This window comes from Dipodascopsis tothii (genome assembly GCF_038497935.1).
Source record: "Dipodascopsis tothii strain CBS 759.85 unplaced genomic scaffold V1510scaffold_5, whole genome shotgun sequence".
Classification (NCBI taxonomy): Eukaryota; Fungi; Ascomycota; class Lipomycetes; order Lipomycetales; family Lipomycetaceae; genus Neoaidaea; species Neoaidaea tothii.
Window position 1 is genome coordinate 431,209 of NW_027117989.1, and position 21,890 is coordinate 453,098.

At 67.8% G+C, this 21,890-nt stretch overlaps 10 protein-coding genes across 10 annotated transcripts; 5 read left to right on the forward strand and 5 right to left on the reverse strand.

Moving 5' to 3' along the window:
• Window positions 1–10: 10 nt before the first annotated feature.
• On the reverse strand, window positions 11–1,128 carry V1510DRAFT_390499 (KRR1 small subunit processome component). The gene is made up of 2 exons (XM_066931757.1): window positions 915–1,128; window positions 11–883 (listed from the first exon to the last, which is right to left on the reverse strand). The coding sequence occupies exons 1-2, from the start codon at window positions 1,113–1,115 to the stop codon at window positions 164–166; spliced, it is 921 nt and encodes a 306-aa protein (XP_066790800.1). The 5' UTR covers window positions 1,116–1,128; the 3' UTR covers window positions 11–163.
• Window positions 1,129–1,808: 680 nt separating this feature from the next.
• Window positions 1,809–3,828, forward strand: V1510DRAFT_412268 (thiamine pyrophosphate enzyme, N-terminal TPP binding domain-containing protein). The gene has a single exon (XM_066933044.1). It carries the CDS (start codon window positions 2,105–2,107, stop codon window positions 3,788–3,790), a length of 1,686 nt encoding a protein of 561 aa, XP_066790801.1. The 5' UTR covers window positions 1,809–2,104; the 3' UTR covers window positions 3,791–3,828.
• On the reverse strand, window positions 3,657–6,128 carry V1510DRAFT_293049 (alkaline-phosphatase-like protein). Its single transcript, XM_066930675.1, has one exon. The coding sequence runs from the start codon at window positions 5,901–5,903 to the stop codon at window positions 3,825–3,827; it is 2,079 nt and encodes a 692-aa protein (XP_066790802.1). The 5' UTR covers window positions 5,904–6,128; the 3' UTR covers window positions 3,657–3,824.
• Window positions 6,129–6,266: 138 nt separating this feature from the next.
• On the reverse strand, window positions 6,267–12,362 carry V1510DRAFT_412274 (proteasome stabiliser-domain-containing protein). Its single transcript, XM_066933045.1, has 9 exons — window positions 11,972–12,362; window positions 11,766–11,895; window positions 8,275–11,734; window positions 8,086–8,243; window positions 7,379–8,054; window positions 6,963–7,347; window positions 6,855–6,931; window positions 6,698–6,824; window positions 6,267–6,628 (listed from the first exon to the last, which is right to left on the reverse strand). Exons 1-9 carry the CDS (start codon window positions 12,166–12,168, stop codon window positions 6,352–6,354), a joined length of 5,487 nt encoding a protein of 1,828 aa, XP_066790803.1. The 5' UTR covers window positions 12,169–12,362; the 3' UTR covers window positions 6,267–6,351.
• Window positions 12,363–12,447: 85 nt separating this feature from the next.
• On the forward strand, window positions 12,448–14,916 carry V1510DRAFT_412278 (TLD-domain-containing protein). Its single transcript, XM_066933046.1, has 3 exons — window positions 12,448–12,511; window positions 12,551–12,736; window positions 12,888–14,916. The coding sequence occupies exons 2-3, from the start codon at window positions 12,617–12,619 to the stop codon at window positions 14,820–14,822; spliced, it is 2,055 nt and encodes a 684-aa protein (XP_066790804.1). The 5' UTR covers window positions 12,448–12,511; window positions 12,551–12,616; the 3' UTR covers window positions 14,823–14,916.
• A 159-nt stretch (window positions 14,917–15,075) lies between these two features.
• On the forward strand, window positions 15,076–15,897 carry V1510DRAFT_361228 (uncharacterized protein; the record flags this gene model as incomplete). The annotated part of the gene is made up of 1 exon (XM_066931052.1): window positions 15,076–15,897. The coding sequence occupies one exon, from the start codon at window positions 15,076–15,078 to the stop codon at window positions 15,895–15,897; it is 822 nt and encodes a 273-aa protein (XP_066790805.1).
• Window positions 15,898–15,922: 25 nt separating this feature from the next.
• On the forward strand, window positions 15,923–17,351 carry V1510DRAFT_444245 (CDP-alcohol phosphatidyltransferase-domain-containing protein). The gene is made up of 2 exons (XM_066935681.1): window positions 15,923–16,123; window positions 16,153–17,351. The coding sequence occupies exons 1-2, from the start codon at window positions 16,108–16,110 to the stop codon at window positions 17,328–17,330; spliced, it is 1,194 nt and encodes a 397-aa protein (XP_066790806.1). The 5' UTR covers window positions 15,923–16,107; the 3' UTR covers window positions 17,331–17,351.
• Window positions 17,283–18,360, reverse strand: V1510DRAFT_412282 (RNase P subunit p30-domain-containing protein). The gene is made up of 2 exons (XM_066933047.1): window positions 18,244–18,360; window positions 17,283–18,213 (listed from the first exon to the last, which is right to left on the reverse strand). Exon 2 carries the CDS (start codon window positions 18,211–18,213, stop codon window positions 17,356–17,358), a length of 858 nt encoding a protein of 285 aa, XP_066790807.1. The 5' UTR covers window positions 18,244–18,360; the 3' UTR covers window positions 17,283–17,355.
• Window positions 18,361–18,399: 39 nt separating this feature from the next.
• Window positions 18,400–19,542, forward strand: V1510DRAFT_390523 (uncharacterized protein; the record flags this gene model as incomplete). The annotated part of the gene is made up of 1 exon (XM_066931758.1): window positions 18,400–19,542. The coding sequence occupies exon 1, from the start codon at window positions 18,469–18,471 to the stop codon at window positions 19,540–19,542; it is 1,074 nt and encodes a 357-aa protein (XP_066790808.1). The 5' UTR covers window positions 18,400–18,468.
• A 172-nt stretch (window positions 19,543–19,714) lies between these two features.
• V1510DRAFT_361334 (P-loop containing nucleoside triphosphate hydrolase protein) lies at window positions 19,715–21,862 on the reverse strand (the record flags this gene model as incomplete). The annotated part of the gene is made up of 1 exon (XM_066931057.1): window positions 19,715–21,862. One exon carries the CDS (start codon window positions 21,860–21,862, stop codon window positions 19,715–19,717), a length of 2,148 nt encoding a protein of 715 aa, XP_066790809.1.
• Between the last annotated feature and the right edge of the window lie 28 nt (window positions 21,863–21,890).

A 21,890-nucleotide genomic window follows, 5' to 3' on the forward strand; every position in this document is an offset into this window, starting at 1 on the left:
CGGGATCAGGCTGAAAAAAAAAATATTTGGGGAGGGCCTACGGTTACCCGGCCGCTGCGAAGATTTTTCGCGCGCGAGAATAAACGCCGCTACGCCGCCGACGGTGAGGTGTACACATGCATTGAGCCGCGCAGCGTGCGGCTGAGCCGCACGCGCTGCGGCGCTACTCCTTGGGCGGCACAAACGCCTTCTCGCGCTCCTGCTGCTTGGCCGCCTTGGCCCGCTCGCGCGACTCGTGCTTCTGCGCGTTGTCGCGCTGCGCCTTCTCGGCCTTGGACAGAAAGTACTCGCCCGACTCCATCTGGAGGTCGACCTTCCGCGGCTGCTGCGCCGGCGGAAACGGCGTGTACGTCTTCTTGTCCTTGACGACCTTGGGCTTCTTGCGCGCCACGTTGCGCTTCTTGAAGTGCGGCAGGAACCGGTCCCAGCTCTCGTTGGCGAGCTCGGGGTTCTTGGCGAGCTCGACCTTGATCATGAGCTCCTTGATGTGGTAGATCGGGTGGATGTTGTGCATGCAGTCGATGATGATCCGCCGGGCCTCCTTGAGGCCCTTGTAGCCGCCCATCACTGCCACCGTCGTGCCCTGCACGAGGACGTAGCACTGCGTCAGCAGCTCGAGCACCTTGAGCGTGTTGCCGTTGGGCCCGATGATGCGCTGCCGCCGCTTGACGAACCGCTCCTTGTTGCGCACGATCCCGCCGATCTTGATGATGTCGCACGCCATCGTGTCGTCGAGGATCTTGACCGCCTGCGGGAACGGCACCGACCGCGCCAGCAGCTTGATCAGGTCCCGCGACTTGAGGATTGCGGCCGGATCGTACGTCTTGCGCGTGGTCTTGACCGACATCTGGCCCTCGACCAGGTCCAGCACGCACGCGATGCCCTGCCGTCAGCGCACCCGCCGGCCGACTTACCTTGGGCTCCAGAGCCCGCGTCACGTCGCCCCAGATCTGCCGCAGATACGACTCACGGTACTTGGGAAAGAGCGTGGCGAAGCTCGACTCCTCCGTGAAAGGCAGCTGCGACGCATTGTCCTCGGGCTTGAACTCGTCCTCCTTCCACTTGTCGATGCCCTCGACGTCCCAGGGCTTGTCGCGGTTGTGTGTAGACGGCATGGCTGGAGATGTGAGGAAGATCGGACGAAATTTTTGCTAGAAAAATTTTGGGAGTTCTGGGGGTGACTGCGCGGCACCGATGCCACATTGTCACGCCCAAAACTCCCAGCATGACGCGCCGGCGTCGCTTGTGCGACGGCCGTGCCTGCGGCGGCTGTATGCGGCTATATGGCTCTAGGGGCCTGCCACGGCCGCTGCAATGACACCTCTTCGGGTGCCTGGCGCGTCATGCCCGTCGGGCGCGACGGGACTGCCGCCGGGTGCTGTATGTGGGCTGCAGGCGCCTCGACGGTGCAAATCTCCGGCGGCGACCCCGCAAGGTAGCCCTACGTGCTTTCTGGCCCTTTCAGTACAATGGGGCGTCGATTGTCCTCGCGGCAGGCCGGCAGGCCGCTCGACTTCGCGCGGCCCGCGTGTGCGGCTATATGCGGCTATATGCGGCTATGCGCCGCAGCAGGTCTGCGCAGGCGACCGCGTTGCGGCGACTCCGTCAACTCCGTCGGTATGCGATTTACGCTCGGTCCGCGGCGGACCTGTTACCGGACCCGCGCCACAGCACGTCATGGACCCGCGTCTAGTCGGGTCACGGCCCCGCGTCACAGTCCACGTCACAGGTTGCAGGTCCGCGTAGTACAGTCTGTGGCTGGTCCCGGTCAGGCCGGTCCGACTGCGCCCGACCACGTCCGCGCGCCACCCGGCGGCCGCCTTCCGGCCGTCCCGCTGCGACGCTCGTGTGACGGTATGTCGGGCGCACACGCCGCACGCCGTGCGGCTCGTAGGCCGCCGCCGCCGGCCGCTCCCCTCTGTCCGTCAGTCTCGTCGGCAGCCCTGTCTCGCCTGCCTTCTCTTTGTCTGGCCTGTCTTCTCTGTGGCCCGTCCCCACGGCAGCCCTCGATCAGTCGCCGCCGAGACACGCGCCCCGCCGCACGGCGTGCGGCTCAGTTGGGACTTGTCTAAATTACCGATCGTCACGATCGCCTCCCCACGCCATGGCCTCCTCCAACCGTCCAGGCGCCGACCTGATCGCAGACGCGCTCGCCCAGCTCGGCGTTCGCGTCGTCTTCGGCATCGTCGGCATTCCCGTCATCGAGGTCGCCGAGGCCGCCATAGCCCGCGGGATCAAGTTCATCAGCTTCAGAAACGAGCAGGCCGCGTCATACGCGGCCTCGGCCTACGGATACCTCACCGGACGGCCCGGCGTGCTGCTCGTCGTCGGCGGACCCGGCGTGCTGCACGCCCTGGCCGGCATCGGCAACGCCACCGCCAACTGTTTCCCGCTCGTCGTGCTTGCCGGCTCGGCCGAGCGCGAGCAGCGGCACCGCGGCGCCTTCCAGGAAATGGACCAGGTCGCGTTCCTGGCGCCGCTCACGAAACACGCCGAGCAGCCAGCGACAGCGGCACTCGTGCCGGCCGCGCTCGAGCGTGCGTTCCGCGCTGCCGCCTACGGCCGCCCGGGCCCGGCCTATGTCGATCTGCCGGCGGACATCATCCGCGGCAAATGGCCAGCTCCGACGGCGGTCTCGCCCGTGCCCGCGCCGCCGCGGGCGGCCGGCGACCCAGCGCGCATCGCCGCGGCCGCGCAGCTCGTCCGCCGCGCCCGTGCGCCGCTGATCATCGTCGGCAAAGGCGCCGCCTACGGCCGGGCCGAGGCCGCCCTCCGTCGGCTCGTCGCCACCACCGGCATTGCGTTCCTGCCCACGCCAATGGGCAAGGGCGTCGTCTCTGACGCAGCAGCCGAGAACGTGGCGTCGGCCCGGACCGCGGCGCTCAAGGCCGCCGACGTGGTCCTGGTCTTTGGCGCCCGGCTCAACTGGATCCTGCACTACGCGGCCGCGCCCAAATTCCAGCCGGACGCGCGGATCGTCCAGGTCGACGGCCACGCCGAGGAGCTCGGCGCGAACAACGCGCGCGGCGCCGACCTGGCCATCCTGGGCGACGTCGGCCTGGTGGCGACCGGCCTGGCCGACGCGCTCGCCGGCTACCGCGCGCCGGCGCTGCCGGCGGCCGTGGCAGCGTCCCGGAAGAAGAACACGGAGCGCGCGGCAGCCCGCGCGGCGCTCGCCAAGGTCCCGCTCTCGTACGAGCACTCGTACGCGATCATCCGCGGCGTTCTGGCCGAGGCCAGCCGGCCGATCGTGTACGTGTCCGAGGGCGCCAACAGCATGGACATCGCCCGGTCGGCTTTCGACATGGCCGAGCCGCGCATGCGGCTTGACGCCGGCTCGTCCGCGACGATGGGCGTCGGCGTCGGCTATGCGATCGCGGCCGCGCTCGCCCGGCCCGACGCCACGGTCGTCGCGATCGAGGGCGACTCGGCCTTTGGCTTCTCGGCCATGGAAATCGACACCGCCGTCCGCGCCGGGCTGGCCATGATCGTCTTCGTGATGAACAACGGCGGCGTCTACCACGGAGTCCATCCGGCCGCGTACGAGTCGGGCCAGCCGCTGCCGTCGACCGCGCTGGGGCTCGAGACAAAGTACGATCAGCTGGCCGAGTCGCTCGGCGCCCGCGGCTTTGTCGTGCGCACGCCGGACGAGCTGGCCGCGGCTGCCCGCGCCGCGCTCCACTGCGGCACGGTCGCCGTGGTCAACGTCGTCATGGATCCCGGCGCCGACCGCAAGCTCGAGTTTGCGTGGCTGGCCAGCGCCGACACGGCCGCGGCGGCCAAGCTGTAGTTCCAAAACCATGTATTCGAATGTTCGTCTATCCTCACTCCTTCCCGTCGCTGCCGAGCTTGTCCAGCCAGTCGTTGATGTCGCCGGTGAGCGAGTCCAGCTTGCGGTGGAAGTAGTTCCACCAGTCGGCTTCTTCCTTGGACATGCCGGGACCGCCGATGTAGTCGAACTCCGAGTCGCCGACGGCCACGGCGGTGGGGGCCGCGCCAGGGTTGGCGCCCGTCACGTCGACGGACGCGCCCGGCGGCAGCGGCCGGCAGTCGCCCTCGCCGATCGCGCGGTCGGCGTCCGAGCAGTCGAAGCCCTCGAAGGTGTTGGTGTCGACCCAGTCGGCCGGCAGCGCCGGCAGCCGGCCGCCCAGCGTGCCGTTGTTGGCCGCGGCCGTCAGGTTCAGCGACCGGCACAGCACGTCGTAGATCTCGGTGTTGTAGAACGGGGCCACGTGTGTGCCCGCCGGGAACGCCGGGCCGGTCGCCAGAAACAGCGCGCGCATGAGCGGGTGCGTGTTGTTGTAGCCGTGCAGGCCGCGCGGGTGGAAGTCGCCCTTCTGCTTGACGTAGAACTTGTCGCGCGTGGTCACGGCCCAGCCGGGCTCGGGCACGATCCAGATGTCGGCGATGCGGTCCTGGTACTGGCCGCCGGACGCGCCGCCAAAGTGCCACTCGGCCGGCATGCTGTCGCGCGCATAGACCTTCCACGGCACCGCGGCGTCGGCGCCGGCAGCCTGGACGAGCGACGCGCGCGCGGCCTGGGCCTGCGCGAGCACGTCCGCGGTCTTGTTGGCCGCGTACGGCCGCAGACCGAACAGCGGCCAGCCGTCGATGTGCTCGACGCTCGACTCGGGCACGATGTCGTCCAGGAAGATCAGCCGGTCGTTGGACGTCGGGGCCATGCCGTGGTCCGACACCACCACGACGTTGACGATCGCGCTCAGGTTGCGCGCGGCCACGCCCGCCAGGATCTCTCCGACCATGGTGTCGACGTCGACCAGCGCCTGGTCCATGTACGGCCCGCGCGTGCCGTACCGGTGGCCGATCGAGTCGACCTCCGGCACGTACGCCAGGACGAGCTCCGGCCGCAGGGCGGTCTCCAGGTCCAGCCAGCCGAGCACGCGGTCGCGCTTCCGCGCCAGCGTCTCAGTCTGGTTGAACTTGTCGACCAGCCAGGGCTCGTCGCCCTTGCGCCACTTCACCTCCGAGCCGGGCCACATGTGGATCGCCGTGCGCACGCCCTGCTCGGTCGCCGTCACCCACACCGGCTGGCCGCCCCACCACTTGCGGTTGAGCGACTCGTCGGGGTGCTGGTAGTAGAACTCCTCGGCCGCGTCCTCGTCCCAGAACGTGTTGCCGACGATGCCGTGCGCCGACGGATACAGGCCCGTCACCAGCGTGTAGTGGTTCGGAAACGTCACCGACGGGAACGACGGGTACATGAACGGCGCCGCGTACTCGTCGTTGTACAGGCCGTACATGACCGGCGTCAGGTTAGCCGACAGGTAGTCCGGCCGGAACCCGTCCAGCGAGATCACGATCGTCGTCGGGTGGAACGCGTGCGTGCCGTTGCTGAGCTCGGCCTTCCACGTCGCCTTGGCGATCGCGTCCTCGGCCGCGTCGCCGCTCTGCCCGCCGTAGGCGTTGGTGATTTTGTCCTTCAGGTCCTCGATCAGGTGCTTTTTGTACATGCCGATGTACGCCGCGCCGCCGACGATCATCGCCACCACGGCCAGCAGCAGCAGAAACAGCGTCGTCTTCATACACGAGATCCGTCGCTGCTTCTTGCGCAGGTGCCGAAGGTGTGACTCGGCGTCCAGCTCGATCTCCTCGCTGTTGTCGTCCTCGCGCTCCTCCACCAGCCGGTTGTACCCGCCGGCGACGCCTACGTCGCCCGCGGTCCGCTCCCGCCGCGGCGTCCGTGATCGCCGGTAGTACTTGTCTGTGCCGGGCTGGTTTTCGCGGATGAGCTTTTCCGAGAGCTCTTCGTCGAGCAGCACGGCCTTGTCGACCGCGCTCGTCTGGAAGTTGCCGGTGATGTCCTCCTCTTCCTCGCCATCGCCGTCCGAGTCGCCGTAGGGCGACATTGGTATCTTCTCGCCCGCTTCTCCGTACGAGACCATGACAGAGCGGAATTGGCTTGTGCGCGCTTGATCTGGCAGTTTTGTGCCGGTCGCCGCGCGGCGGAGCGGTTAGGGCATAAGTGCGGCGGTGTGCGCCGCTTTTGCTATCAGGCGTGGGATGTTTGACAGCCGCACGCTGTGCGGCGCACTCGACGCGTGGCAGCCGCAGGGTGTGCGGCTCGGCGGCCAGCGCTGCTGACAGCCGCAGGGCTTGCGGCTCAGTGGGTGTGCGCGTGATAGCCGCACGCCGTGCGGCGCCCAGCTAGACGCCGCGCGCCGTGCGGCGCACCGAGGCGCACGCCCTGCGGCTCGCCAGCCCGCGGCGACTCCGCCGAGCAGTCTGCCTTCGACAAGCACAGGCTGCCCGCACACCCGCGATGGAGAGCGCCCCGGCGCCACGTCGTGCCCTGCCACGGCCAATGCTTGTATCCAATGTCTTTGCTATATACTACGCCAGTGCCTCCTGGATCGCCCGCAGTACCACCGGCGATTTCTCGGCCTTCTGGCGCTCCTGCAGCGCAGTCGCAACAGCAGCATGTGCTGTCGAGTCCACGTCCTTGTACAGCTTGAGCAGGGCCGCGCCCGTCTTGACGCCCTGTATGCGCACGTTCTCGTAGCTGTAGTCTGCGCAGCATTGCTGGAACACGGTCGGCCACAGCGTGTCGATCACAGCCGCGCTCTTGGCCACAAGCTCGCGCGACGCAGGCTCGTCGGCCGCGTTGGCTCTAGCAGCCGTGTCAGTACTTTCTTCGCCCATCGAGCTGCGCTTGCGCTTCTTGGTGCCGGACACATACTTAGCAATCTCGGCCAGCTTGTCGGTCAGCCGGTCCAGGCCGGTGCACACGGCGATCTTGGTGTTCCAGCCGACGTCCGGCTCGGACAGCTTCCGGTTGAGCTCGCCCAGACACTTGGACAGCGAGTCTGGGTCAGCACGTCCACGCAGCCACGTACCCGTTGTCATGTACTTTGTCGCACACGCCTCGACCAGCGCCGACAGCAGCAACAGCTGGTTTTTCTCGCGTTGGTCCCTGAGGTCAGCGTGCCCGCGCGCCCACGTACTTCTTCTTCTTGGCCTTGAACTTGTCCTTGTCCTTGTCTTCGGCGCCGCTCTCGTCGCTGTCGTCGTCGGCGTCGCCCAGCAGCGGCTGCATGATCTCGAGCACGACGTCGAACGAGTCCTCGCGCGCAAACTTGTGCAAAAACTTGGCCAGACTCTCGATCGCCGGGATCTTGTACTCGAGGTTGTTGCGCTTGGCCTCCACCACGGTGATCTTGCGCAGCTGCTCGAGCAGCGCTGCGTCGCCGAGCACGTACGCTTCCGAGTTGACCGCGAGCCCGACGAGCGCGTCCAAGATCTTCTCCTTGCCCTTCCAGCTGCGGCCCTTGGCCGCCTCGATCAGCACCGAGAAGAAGCTCGCGAGCTGGGCGTCGGGGATGCTGCCGCCTGTCGTCAGCACCGTCGCGCGCGTACTTACCGATCGAGTTACTCGCCGTCGCTAAACTGTTGGCCACCGTCTGCCGGACCAGCCACAGCTGGCTCTCGAGCCGCGCCCGCGCCAGCGCCGTGATCTCCGGCAAGTACAGCTTGATCGACCCGGTCCCGCCCGTGCTGTCGTTCCACACGAACTCGAACGACTCAGCTATCGGCTTCTCGGCGTCATGCTTGGCCACAAACACAAACGGCAAAATCGACGCGGCGAGCTCGGTGAACCGGTCGGGTGAGTTCTTACAGATCGCCGACACGACCCAGCCGGCAATCTGCCGCGGTCGCTCGTTGCCGTCCTCAAAGTACATGGTCTGAGCCATCTTGACGAGCGCCAGCACCTGGTCCGTACTGCCGTACCGGCACAGGTACCCTGCCGCAGTCGCGTATGACAGCACGACCGTGTCGTTGCGGTCCGTTAGCTGGCTTTGCAGCGACTTGAGCAACGTGTCGCAATACGGCGACACCATCGTGTAGTGCCGGATGATCATGTTCACCAGGAACCGGCTGCTGCCGACCTTGGACGGCAGCCCGACCGACTTGCGGATGACGTGCTTGAGCCGGCGCACGACCGCCTCGATGTTGTCCTCGCGCAGCAGGTCAATGCAGTTGTCGAGCGCGTCCGAGATGGGCGAGTTGCGCACGCTTGCCAGCCGCGACGCGTCGATCTGAGGTCAGCACGCCCGCAAAGGCACTTACGTCGTTGCCGGTCAGGCCGTACTTGTCGGCGTTGAGGGCAATATAGTTCACCGCCTGCGGCTCCAACGTCGACAGCAGGTCGATCAGCTCCTCGACCAGCTGCGGCACAAACGGCCGCATGGCGGGGCCGCCGCGCTTGACGAGCTTAAGCAGCGTGTCTGGGGTCAGCGGGCTCCACCGGCTCCTTACCGAGCGAAAACGCCTGGACTTCCTCGGCCGTCGACTGCAGCCCCGAATTTCCCAGCAGAAACGGCAGCAGCCGCGTCAGCGTCTCCTCGGCCGACTTGTTCGTGTAGCTGTTGTCGGCGTCGACCGACCGCACGAGGCTGTTGGACAGACTCTTGCACAGCGCCAGGCCCTGCTTGCGCACGCTCTCCTTGATGTCGTCCAGCGCCCGGAAACTCATCGTCCACACGCGCTCGAGGTAGGGCTTGTACTGGGCCGACCGCGACCGGTCCAGCAGGTCCTGCAGCGCCGCGCAGCTTGCCTCGCGCACGCGCCACTCGCGGTTGCCGATGCTGCCCAGCAGCTCCTCCATGATCTCGGCAAAGTGCTGGTCGAGGATGTCGGACGAGTCCGACACGAGCGCGTCCCAAATGCTCTTCATCGACTGCTGCACAGTCGTGTTTGGGTCGTACTTGTACCGGTACAGCTTAGGCACGAGGCTCTTGGCGAGCTTCGGGTTCGACTGCACGATGTCGTCCAGACTGACCTTGGACAGAATGCTGCTGAGTCCAAACGCGGCGCCCTTGCGCGTCGACCAGATCGCCGAGCTCGAGATCAGCGGCATAAACTTGTAGATCAGACTGGGGTCGCCGACCTCGGAGGCCAGGTTCATGATGTCCTTGTAGGTCGAGACCGAGCCGTCGCCGGTGCTCATGACACCGGAGTCAAACACCTGGGTGTCCTCGGAGATGTGGCCGCCGGTGGCTGCGCTGCGCGTGTCGGACGTGAACGACTGGACGAGGTTGCTGACCAGGTCGTCCTTCAGACGGCTGTCGCCCTTCTCGTACACGAGGCTGAGGCCGCGCGACGCCGACTCCTGCACGAGCTCGTCACGGTTTCCGAGGTAGCTCAGGAACGCCATGTGGAACTGCTTGAGACGGCCGGAGATGGACGGCGAATCGCCGCAGTACTGCAGCAAGCTCAGAATCCAGATGCACGACGCGCGCTTCAGCGCCGGTTTGGTGGTCTTGGAGAACGCCAGAACCTTCTCGGTGACGGCCTCGATGACGTCGGAGCCAGCGTCGCGCCAGCTCTGCGGCACGCTGTCGATGTCCTTGGTACGCTGCAGCACAAGAGAACTCCAGCCAGACGCCACCCATGACAGCGCCTCGCCGACCGAGAAGAGGAACTCAGTCTGTTTGACCTCGTGCAGCTCGTACAGGCTGTCAGCGGCCTTGAGCCGTGCCTCGACCGGCTGGGCGAGCGAGACTGCGGCAAACGCCAGCAGCGCCTTCTCACTGCTGTCGCGTTTGGTGAGCTTGATCAGCGCCGCGGCTGCCTTGGCGAGCTCCTCGGCCTCGACCGAAGCCAGCACAAAGTGGCTGCCAAGCTGGCCGACAGCCACGATCGCACCCAGCTGCAGCAGCTTGTTGTTGTCGTCCTCGAGGAACTTGAGGACCTGGCCGAAATACGCCGCCACAAACGCGTCGTCGACGACGTGCAGCCGGCCGCGCAGGTTCAGACGTGCCAGGAGGTACGCCAGCGCGACCACCGCGCCGTGCGCCTTGAACGAGCTCGAAAGCGGCGTGTCAGCCGCGATTGTCTCGGCTGACGCACGGCAGGCCTGGGCGACCGTGGCGTCGTCAAAGTGGTCGCTTGAGAGGATGATGGCCACAGCGTGGGCCGCAAGCGAGCGCACCTCGGTGTTGGTCGAGCTGCAGAGCCCAACCAGCGCGTTCTTGTACTTGGCGGAGTACAGTGTCAGCTCGGGTGGGCCCAGCACGAGCAGGTCGAGCCACACGCGGCCGACTGGGACCAGGTCCGGTTGGCCAGAGGGCAGAGCCAGTGCCGTCAGGTCCACAAAGCTGCGCAGGCTGTCGTCGGTTGCCCAGAACGTGCGCAGGTAGTCGCGCACGGCCGCCTGGGCGGCGCAGTCGACTGCCACGGCCTCGTCCAGCTTCTCTTCCCAGTACTCATCAACAGCAACCGCATTGGTGCCGGTCAGGGCCTCGGCAAAGAGTAGTCGCTGCAGGAACTTTGTGGCCGCAAAGTACATGGTGGTGCTATCGCCGATGCGGTACTCGCCGTCGGCGACCATCGACTGCTGGTGAGCCACAAAAGACAGCATGGCTGCGAACGCAGGCGGCTGGTACTCGGGCTTGTCAAAGTCCTCGGCTGACGCAAAGAGGTTGTCGAGGTGGTGGTTGCGCCGGTACCAATACGGGTGCAGGCCCTTGCGCGACTCGTCGATCACGTCCGGCTTGTTGTCGGGCTTGAGCCCGAGCAAACAGATGTACCGCGCTAGCGGGTCGCTGAACGGGAACGCACCGATGCAGAACCGCAGGGCCATCTGCTGCGAATTCGGGTACTCGTTGCCGAGTAGCATCTGGTCCAGCAGCAGACCCTTGAGGTTCTCGCGCGCGTCCGTCGACAGCATCTGTAGCACGGGCACGATGCGTAGCACGGCCTCGTTGACCGAGTTGCGCAGGTCCGCGTGCTCGCCTTTGAGCGACGCGAACAGGAACTCGAGCACGCTCGTGTCCTTGAGCAGGTCCTCCGGACACCGCTTGACGAGCGAGCCGATGGCCTCGTACGCAAACCCGCGCAGCGCTCGGCCCTGCGAGGTCACGTTGCGCGCAACCGGCCACCCCGAATCGACGATCCATGTGCGCACGTTGTGAACCATCTGCGACGCGATCGGCCGCAGTACGTCGTCCGACGCCATCTTGACCGTCCAGTGCACAAACTCGATCGTGGCCAGGCGCTCGCGCCCGTAGTCGGACTTCATGCCGGCCGTGATGGCCTCGATCAGCTGCGGCATCTTGTTGGCGGCCGTCTTGCTGCGCGTGAGCAGCTGCAGGATCTTGCACCGGAACTTGGCCGCCACCGGCGGCTGCACAAACGTGCCGTCGGCCGCCCGCACGCCGATGTAGTACTTGTACAGCCGGCCGACGACCGCGTCCGCCTCGAGCTCGGTGGGCAGCTTCTTGAACGCGCTCTCGCCGCGGTCGCTGACCTCGGTCACGGCGTCCTGCGACCCGGCCAGCAGCGGCCAGAACTGGTCGCGCTCGGCGAACGTGACGTCCATGAACCGATAGATCGCCAGCTTGATCTGCGTCAGCTGTGCCGACGTGAACGTGTCCTTGGACCCGGACGTCAGGAAGTCGACCTGGTCGGCCGTGAGCCCGGGACACATGGGCGGCGGCGCGGCCTCGGCATCGCCCACGTCGACCGGCGCGGCTGCCCGCGAGAACATGGCCAGCGACAGCACCATCACCGCCGTAAACTGGTCGACCAGGAACGCGGTGTCGGCCGGCGAGCGCTCCGCAAACCGCGTGCGCACGGCCTCGGCGTCCGTGGTCCCGCGGGCGGGCGGCTGCCACGCCGGCAGCACCCGCAGAACGATCTGGAAGAGCGATTTCTGGTACCTGCGCTCGTATTGCGCGATCCCCGTCAGCAGATCGGGCAGGAGCGCACATTGCACCTGCTGTCAGCGGCGCCAACCGTCCACTTACGTCCTTGGCCGATCGCTCGATGGCCATCTGCAGAAACGCGAGGTTGAAAGTCCGCAGAAGCGCGCTGTCGTGCTCGGCCTTGACCGTCTTGAATTGGTCCAACAGCGCCTTGGTCGGCAGCTCGACCGGACTGCATGTCAGCCAATGCTCCGCTCTACCGGCTCTGCCGGCCTGCCGGCCCCGCAGCCGCTCCGTCCGGCACCTACCTCGACTTGAGTCGCGTCATTACGTGCGCGCAGATCGACGACACCTTCTGCCTCACAGAAGCGTGCCCCGACGACAATTTCAGCAGCAGCGGCGCCAGGTAGATCTTCAGGATCGAGCCCAGCTTGGCGTCCGTGTCGGCCAGCAGGATCTTGAGCTCGACCTTGCCGACCAGGCTCAGCTCGGCGGCCTCAGCCATCGTTGTTTGATAGCTTTCGCTCGTGTCCTTTGGTTGATAGTGGCCGTGTGCAGACGAGCTGCGCACAAAACAGGACGCGCGGCGAATGCGTGTCTGACCGCTGGGATGCGTCCGATCGGATGATCTGGCTGCAGCGTGGAACGTGCTGGATGTTTGCTGGTGCCTGCTGGTAACGTGGCCGTCACGACATTGTTTGTCAGCGTTGGGGTATAGCTGAGCCACGCGCGCCACACGCGATTTCTATCGGGGCGCTCCAGCCACACACACGATGACGATGGGACCGCAATCGTTATCGTCTACCGAAACCGACGCCCAGCGTGAGATCGGGCGGCCGAGCACAGAGGTGGGTCGCGCACGGCGGGCCGGACACACTGACCGACAGAGCACCGCACACCCTAGCCGACGAGTCGTGTGATCTTGGATCCACACAGAGGACACTAGCGACAGGATGGGTCAGCTTCCGAGCTCGGAGAGCAGCAGCCAGACGGTGACGCCGGCGGAGGTGTCGGCGCGGTTTGCCGTCCGATGCGGCCAGCTGTTTACAGGGATCGAGCTGTGGGCGTTCAAGGTGGGTGGGAGCTGGCTGGGCGCGAGAGACGAGTCAACGGGCGAGTCAAGAGACGAGTCAAAGACGAGTCAAGGACGAGTCAAAGACGGGTCCGGGACGGGTCTGGGACGGCACGACCTCGCCGCGACCGCAAAGCGTGTGCTGACCGCAGGACGTTTTCCGCCGCTCGGCCAAGGTCAACGACGGCGTGCTCTACTGGACCGAGGAGGACGTGGCCAAGTTCTTCATGGTGCCCGAGCACTCGAAAGAGGCCGGCAAAATCCTGTACGAGATGTCGTGCTTCCTGGCGACGTTTCCGTTCATCCGCGAGCGCAGCCCGCCGCTGGCCGTGTTCCAGACGGCGCCGACGACGCTGACGTTCGAGAACATGGTCAAGGTGGTCGTGCTGCTGACCGGCCGGTACAAGTCGCTGATCGTGGGCGACTACGACTTTCTCAAGCTGCTGTTCCTGGCGCTGGCGCACTACGAGAAGCGCAAGGACGAGGAGCAGGCGCTGCGCGAGAAGCAGGAGGCGATCCGGACCGGCGCCGTCGAGGAGGACGCGCCGGCCGAGCCCGAGAAGGTGGCCGAGCCCGAGAAGGCGGCCGCGGCAGAGGACGACGTCGGGTTCTGGGAGCGCAAGTTCTCGCAGCTCGCCGACAAGTTCGACAAGCTGCCGTTCGTGGGCGACGACGACGAGCGGCCGAGCACGTCCGGGTCGGGCTCGGCCGAGGAGACGCTGGACGTGAACCTGGACCGCATGTCGTCGTGGTACGACCTCGAGCTCGTCAAGGGCTTCGACCGGGTGGCGGTCGACGGCGTGACGGTCTCGCCCACGACGATCTACCACCTGCTCGTGTTTGTGATGGCGATCGGGCCGCTGTCGGGCGAAGACCCGATCGACACGTACGCCGAGCACTTCTCGGCGGCGAACCACGCAAAGTACCAGCAGCTGGCGGCCAACATGACGCGCTCGTTCTACCCGCAGTGGGCGGGTGCGAAGAAGACCGCGGTGGAGGAGGGCCCGCACGAGCGCCTGACGTTCGACCGGTTCCAGAAGGTCATCCGCGGCGCCATGCCGTTCGCGTTCGACGGCCTGGCCGTGCTCTTCGAGCACTTCCTGTTCAACAACCGGCGGACGGTGATCCCGGCCGCGGCCGAGCCCGAGCCCGAGACCGAGCCCGAGCCCGAGTCCGACGCCGAGTCCGACGCCGAGCCCGCGGAGACCGTCCTCGTCAAGAAGGCGCCCGCCGAGCGGCTGCCCGCGCCGTCGCGGCTCATGAACCCGCGCACGGTCGCCCAGCTGTCGACGTTCATGGACACCAACAGCTTCCGGCTGTACGGCGGCCTGCGCAAGCTCTACGTCGGCTCCGAGGCCGGCTTCAGCATGGGCTCGCTCGAGCTCAAGGTGTTCAAGTGGAACGCGCCCACGATCGTGCTCATCTCAGGCTATATCCTGCCCGCCGAGCCGCGCGGCGCCCGCGAGCGCGCCTTCTCCGAGATGCTGCCGCCGTCGCGCTTCCGCTCGTCGCTCTCCCAGGTCCGCGGCACCGGCAAGCACGTCATCTACGGCGCCGTGCTCAACGCGCCCTGGAAGCTCTCGAACCGGGAGTGCTTCGGCGACAATGCCACCGCGCTCTTCCAGCTCGAGCCCGTCCACGACGTCTTCCGCGCTGCCCGCTACAACAACCACTACGCGTACTTCTCGCGTCTGCTCGGCGTCGGCTTTGGCAGCACGCCCCCGAAGCAGAACACCCACACCAACAACGGCCTGCCCCAGTACGCCTTCGGCGACGTGTCGCTCACCATCGAGCACGCCCTCGAGTTCGGCATTTTCCGCCACATCGGCTCCGAGACCTTCCGGGCCAGCCAGGTCCGTGAGCACGCCGAGTTCGAGGACCGCTTCGAGATCACCGAGCTCGAGGTCTGGGGCTGCGGCGCCGACGAGCAGGTCCGCGAGCAGGCCGCGCTCTGGGCCTGGGAGGAGCGCGAGGCCAACCTCCGCAAGGGCGTCAACCTGCCCAAGGACATCGAGGAGAGCCGCGCGCTGCTCGAGATGGCCGGCCTGGTCGGAGGCGGCGGCAGCCGCTCGGGCGGCAGCATCTGAGCATATAGATAGAGAGGAGGCACGGAGAATATCGCATGGGGAGATCTACGCACGGAGCGGCCGAGGGTGCTCCTCGGGGCAGCCGGTGGAGGCGCGGCGGCCGCGTCTGGCCGCGGCCGCCGACGGCGGGCTCCTGAGCCGCACCCCGTGCGGCGCACCGTAGACGCAGCCGCGCGCCGTGCGGCGCACGCCAACCCGAGCCGCACCCCGTGCGGCGCTGCCGCACAAAGCGCGGCACGCGCAGTCTGTCGCCATGGCTCCCCCGCGATCAAACACGCGCGCAAAGCGCGCTGCTGCCGCCGCCGCCGGCCCAGACAAGCGTGCCCGCACGGCCCAGGAGGGCCCGCCCGACCCGCCGCCAGCTGGCGCCCCCGATGCGTCTGCCGACGCGCCCGCCGACGCGCCCGACGCGCTGCCGCCGCTGCCCGGCCGCTTTCTGGACCTGTACACGGCCGCGCCGCGAGTCGGCGACGACCCCGCCCTGCACGGCGGGCGCGAGCGCGTGCTGGCGCACGTGGACGGGCTGTGGCCGACGCACGCGTACGTGGATTGGCGCCCGTCGGCGGACGACGCGGACGCGCTCGAGGCCGTGGTCGAAACCGTCGGCGCGCCGCACTCGCTCGTGCGCTCGTCCGTGGGCGTGCCGCTGCCGCTCCACGTGTCGCTGTCGGACACGCTGCAGCTCCAGGCCGCGGACCGCGACGCGTTCGTGGGCGACGTCCGCGCCGCGCTGGCCGAGCTGGAATCGCCGCCGCCGCTGGCGCTCGACGGCGCCGTCTGGGTCGCCAACAGCACGCGCACGCGCTTCTTCCTGGCTCTGACGGTCGACGCCGCCGGCCGCGAGGCCCTGGCACCGGTGCTCGCCGCCGTCAACACGGCGGCCGCCCGTCGTGGGCTGGCGCAGCTCTCCGGCCGGTTCCACGTCTCGATCGGGTGGACCCTCGACGAGCCCGACGAGGCCGCCGTCGCCGGCGTGGCGGACTCGGTCGCCTCGCTGGGCCTCGCCGTCGCCGTCGGTGCCGTCAAGGTGCGCGTCGGCCAGACCGTGCACTCGCTCGCGCTCGGCGGCCTCTAGCCGCGCCGGCCCGGCCGATGTCTGCGCCTAGCCGCGTACGCAGGCGAAACGCGAGCCGCATGCGCTGGCGCTGCGCCAAACCGCCGCCTAGCCCGATCACCACATCACCGCACAATTTTTCGAGCCGCCCCGCAGCCCGGCACCCCCTGTCCATCCATTCTGTCGCGTCCCGGCCCATCGAGTCGGCGAATCCCCGGTCCAATTGACGCGATGGCCTTCTCGCTCGGTAAGTCGGCCGCGGGCGCGCTGACGCAGACAAACGCAAGGAGATGCTCTCCACGGACGTGCTGTCCAACCTGCGCTCGTACAAGTACTCGTCCGTGGACAAGTCGTACATCTCGCAGCACATCCTGCGGCACTACTGGAACTACGTGGCCGAGTTCATGCCGCCGTGGCTGGCGCCCAACGTGATCACACTGATCGGGTTCGCGTTCATCTACACCAACGTCGTCTGCGTGATCGCGTACGTGCCGGACCTGGTCGGGCCCGGGCCGGCCTGGCTGTACTACTCGTTCGCGGCCGGCCTGTGGCTGTACTCGACCATGGACAACGTCGACGGCAAGCAGGCGCGCAAGACGGGGTCGAGCTCGCCGCTGGGCGAGCTCTTCGACCACGGCATCGACTCGCTCAACTGCACGCTCGGCGGCCTGATCGAGTGCGCGTGCATGGGCCTCGGGCCGACGGGCGTGGGCGCGTTCATCACGATGGTGTCGTGCCTGGCCATGTACTTTTCGACGTGGGAGACGTACCACACGCACACGCTGTTCCTGGGCTACATCAACGGCCCGACCGAGGGCATCATCATCGCGGTGCTGCTCATGGTCGTCTCGGGCATCTTCGGGCCCGAGGTCTGGCTGACGCCGGTGGCGGACGTGGTCCCGCTCGGCGGCGACTGGATCCTGCGCGACGTGTTTGTGGTCGTCGTCGCGCTGGCGTTCGTGGTCCTGCACCTGCCGTTCTGCGTCTACAACGTGTACCAGGCGCGGCGCCGCGCGGGCCTGCCGTTCGCGCCGCTCGTGCTCGACCTGGTCCCGATCTCGGTGTGCACGCTGGCGACGTTCCTGTACCTCAACAGCCCGTACGCGACCGTGCTGACGCACAACCACCTCGTGCTGTTTGCGCTCGCGACGTCGTTCGCCTTTGGCCGCGTCACCACCAAGATCATCCTCGCGCACCTGACCAAGCAGCCGTTCCCGCGCTGGACGATCGTCATGGTCCCGCTGATCGCCGCGCCGGTCCTGTTCGACGCGCTGCCGCGGCTGGGCCTCGGCTTCACCACCTTCTTCGAGGTCCCGTACCTGGTCGCCTACCTGCTCTTCGCCGCCGGCTACTTCCTCTGGTGGGCCGCGGCCGTCATCAACGCCATCTGCGGCTACCTCGACATCAACTGCTTCACCATCAAGAGCCACGACCTCAGCAAGCGCAACAAGTAATGCATTAGACTTATAGACGCCCGTCCTACGGCTTCTGCCGCTTCGCCGGCGGCCCCGCCGCCTCGCGCGCCTTGCCCTTCCTGCCGGCCGCGTCGTCCCTGCCCGCGGCCGGCTCGTCCTCGGCCTCGTCGCCCGACACCTCCACCACCTGCTTGTAGCTCCGCCGCCGCAGCCGCCCGCGCACCACCAGCAGCCGCGCGTCCTCGCCCAGCGCGTTCTTGGCCTTCTCGAGCGTGTTGAAGCCCCACAGCGTGCACAGGTTGGCCACGTCGTACGGCCCGCGCACGTCCAGGCAGTGCCGCGCGCCGCCGGTCACCACCATGCCGCGTCCGCGCGTCGCCCGGAACATGGCCGCCGCGTTGGCGATCACGTTCCGCCGCGCGCCGCCGTCCGCGCTGGTCGCGGCCGCGTAGCTGATCTCGAACCGCACGCCCCGCGCCACTCCCGCGCCCACTGTCCGGTGCTTGAGGTAGAACGGCAGCCGCTCGGCCAGGTCGAGCGAGATCACGTCGACCGTGTCCCACTGCGTGCACGCGGCCTGCAGGTGCTTTTCCGAGTGCGGCCGCAGCGCCACGATGTCGAACCGCCCCGACAGCCCGGCCAGGTGCTGCTGCGGGCCGCTGCCGTCGTTCTCCTCCGCCGTGACCGTGATCCGCGTCAGGAACGTCATGTCGGGGAACCGCGCCGCAAACAGCGACCGCCGGATCGGCGACTGCAGATTCGCGCCCACCCGGCCGCTGTGCTCGTAGTTGAACGCCACCGTGCGGTACCCAAAGCCGTGCAGCTTGGCAACGACGTCAAACAGCTCTGCCACCGGCCCGGTGCCGGCCGTGAGATCTGCCGCCGAGCACGACGGCCACGGCACGTTGAGATCGTAGAACATCTGCCGTCAGCACGCCCGCCGGCGACTCACCTTGGTTGATGCCCGTGTGCCTCTCCACGCCTGCGCTTGGCCTCGATGCGCTGGTCTGCCGTCGGTCGCTGTTCTGGCCGCAATGGCTCCGATCCGTGTCGCTGAAAATTCGCGCCGTCAAACTCACCGCCGCGGTTTCCGCATCACGAAAATTTTGCCCGACCCCACGTCCATCCGCCACGCCCGCATCGCTGCCAGCCGCCACACATCCCGACAGGCCGCACCATGCTCGCCCGTCTGAGCGTGCGCCCGGCCGGCCTGGCCGCCCGCGTGCGGACCCGGCCGGCGCTGCCAATTGGCCGCCGACTGCTTTCGGCGGACGCGCTCGGCGAAAAAATCGACCGTGCGCTGGCCGGCGCCGACCCGGTGCCGGCCGAAGCTGTTGACGAGCTCCTGCAGGCGTGCACGCGCGCCGCCAAGACCGCGCAGGCCGACAAGGCCCAGCTGGCGGCCGTTGTGGCCGCCCAGGCCCGGCTCTTGGCCGACCCGCGCACACCTCTCGACATCGAAACACTCCGCACGTTCTTCCTGACACGCCCGCCGACGGCGGCCGCGGTCGAGGCGCTCCGCGCGTTCAACAGCAGGAACGCCGGCTCGGCCGCGTACGTCCCCCGCGACGTGTACATGATTCCGTTCTACAAGGCCCTGCGCGACTACGACACGGCCGGCGCGTTTGCGCTGATCGACCAGTCGTCGGCCTCGCCGCTGTGGATCCGCCACATCAAGCGCCAGGCCTGGAAGTACTTTGCCATCTGGACCCAGGTCGCCGGCGGCACCATGCTCGGTGCCGAGGCGCTCATGCAGTCGGGCCTGCTCGGCGAGGTCGAGCACACGCTCGGCATCCACATGATGCTCGCCGTGTACCTCGCCAACAGCTCGCTGTTTGGCGTCGTCGCTCTGGCCTCCCGGCCCGGCGACAACGGCGGCCCGGTCCGCTTCCGCCCGGGCACGCTGCAGCACAAATGGTACCTGAAGGCGCAGGAGACGCGCATGCTCAACCAGATCGTGGAGATGGACCGGCTGCGCGCCGGCAACGATCTCGACGAGGGCGACCCGAGCCTGTTTGTCAAGGACGAGCTCATCAGGCGGGGCCGTCGCCTGGACGAGTCGGAGCACGAGCTCGTGTGGAAGGAGTACTGGGCCCGCTACGGCCAGGGCTTTGAGTGGGCCGAGCCGGACCAGGACCCGGCGGAGCACGCGCGTCTGCAGGCGCGCAGCCGCGAGCGCCTGGCGAGCCCGAGCCAGCCGGTGGAGACCGGCTGGGCCGACAACCTGCTGGGGCGCGGACCGGGCGCGTAGACCCGCGGGCCGGCTGCGCCGCACGGGATGCGGCTGAGGCGACCGGCCGAGCCGCACGCCGCGCGGCGCGAGCCGCAGCGCGTGCGGCGCTTCGACCAGTCCTGCCGGCCAGCGCCGCACCCGCCGCCCGGCAGCATGTATATAAGAAGAGAGCATTACTATGTACATTCGGCTACTCGGCCGGGTGGTTCGGCTCGACGGCCAGCTGGCCGTCCGTGACCGTAACCTTGACGTGCTCGCCCGGCAGCACCTGGCTGCGCAGGATGAGCATCGCCAGGGGGTTCAGCACCGCGCGCTGGATGAGCCGGTTCAGGGGGCGCGCGCCGTAGAGCACGTCGTAGCCCTGCTCGGCCAGCCAGTCGCGCGCGGCGCCGTCGACGTCCATGGTGATGCGGCGGTCGGTCAGGCGCTGCTGGACCTCGACCAGGCGGATGTCCACGATGCGCCGCAGCGCCGTCTTGGACAGCCGGTTGAAGACGATCGTGTCGTCGAGCCGGTTGATGAACTCGGGCGGGTAGATGGCCCGCATGCGGTCCAGCACCCGCGCCTTCATCTCGTCCGAGACCAGGCCCGAGTCGTCGGCGGTCGCGTCCGCGGCCAGCACGTCCTGGCCGATGTTGCTGGTCATGACAATGATGGTGTTGCGGAAGTCGACCTTGCGGCCCTGCGAGTCTGTGAGCGTGCCCTCGTCGAGGACCTGCAGCAGCAGCTTGGACACGTCCGGGTGCGCCTTTTCGAACTCGTCAAAGAGCACGACCGCGTACGGCTTGCGCCGCACGGCCTCGGTCAGCTCGCCGGACTCGTCGTAGCCGACGTAGCCCGGCGGCGAGCCGATCAGCCGCGAGATGGCAAACCGCTCCTGGAACTCGGACATGTCGAAGCGCACGACCGCGCTCTCGTCGTCGAACAGGAACTCGGCCAGCGCCTTGGTCAGCTCGGTCTTGCCCGTGCCGGTCGGCCCGAGGAACATGAAGCTGGCCACCGGCCGCTTGTCGTTCGTCAGGCCCGCGCGCTGCAGCCGCACGGCGTCCGCAATGGCGTCGATCGCCTGGTCCTGGCCGACCACGCGCTCCTTGAGCGACGACTCCATCAGCAGCAGCCGGTCGCGCTCACCGCGCATCAGGCTCGCCGTCGGAATGCCCGTCATGCGCGACACCACGCGCGCAATGTCGTCCGACGTCACCGAGTCGTGCAGCAGCGACCCGCCCGCCCGCGCCGCGCCCTCGTGCGGCACCTTGGCCTCGAGCGCCGGGATGCGCGAGTACCGCAGCTCCGACGCGCGCGCAAAGTCGCCCGCGCGCTGCGCAATCTCGAGCTCGATGCGCGCCTGCTCCAGCTCGCTCTGCGCGGTCTTGATCGCCTCGAGCTCGGCCTTCTCGGCCGTCCAGACCTCCGTCAGCCGGTCGGCCTCGGCCTGCTTCGTCGCCAGCTCGCCCTCGAGCTTCTCGCGCCGGTCGACCGACAGCGGGTCGTCCTCCTTCTTGAGCGACTCCAGCTCGATCTGCATCGTCATGATCGCGCGGTCCAGCTCCTGGATCGCGTCCGGCTTGGACTCCTGCTGCAGCCGCAGCGCCGAGCACGCCTCGTCCACGAGGTCGATCGCCTTGTCGGGCAGGAACCGGTCCGTGATGTACCGGTTGGCGTACGTGGCCGCGGTCACGAGCGCGCCGTCTGTGATCCGCACGCCGTGGTGCACCTCGTACCGCTCCTTGAGCCCGCGCAGGATCGAGATTGCGTCCTGCACGCTCGGCTCCTTGACCAGCACCGGCTGGAACCGCCGCGCGAGCGCCGCGTCCTTCTCGATGTACTTGCGGTACTCGTCCAGCGTCGTCGCGCCGCAGCACTGCAGCTGCCCGCGCGCCAGCGCCGGCTTGAGCAGGTTCGACGCGTCCACCGCGCCGTCCGCCTTGCCGAGCCCGAGCAGCAGGTGCAGCTCGTCGATGAACAGGATGACCTCGCCCTTGGCCTTGTCGACGTCGCCGAGGACGCCCTTGAGCCGCTCCTCGAACTCGCCGCGGAACTTGGCGCCCGAAATAAGGCCGCCAAGGTCCAGCGAGATCACCTTCTTGTCCTTCATGCTCTCCGGCACCTCGCCGTTGGCGATTCGCTGTGCGAGGCCCTCCATGATCGCCGTTTTTCCGGTGCCGGCCTGCCCGATCAGCGCCGGGTTGTTCTTGGTCCGCCGCGACAGGATCTGGATCGTCCGGCGGATCTCCTCGTCGCGACCGATAACGGGGTCCAGCTTGCCGTCCCGCGCCAGCTGCGTCAGGTCCACGCCGAACTCCTCCAGTGGCGGCTTGCTGTCGCCGCCGAGGTTCATCTTGAAGTTGGGCGCGCCACCGAGGCCA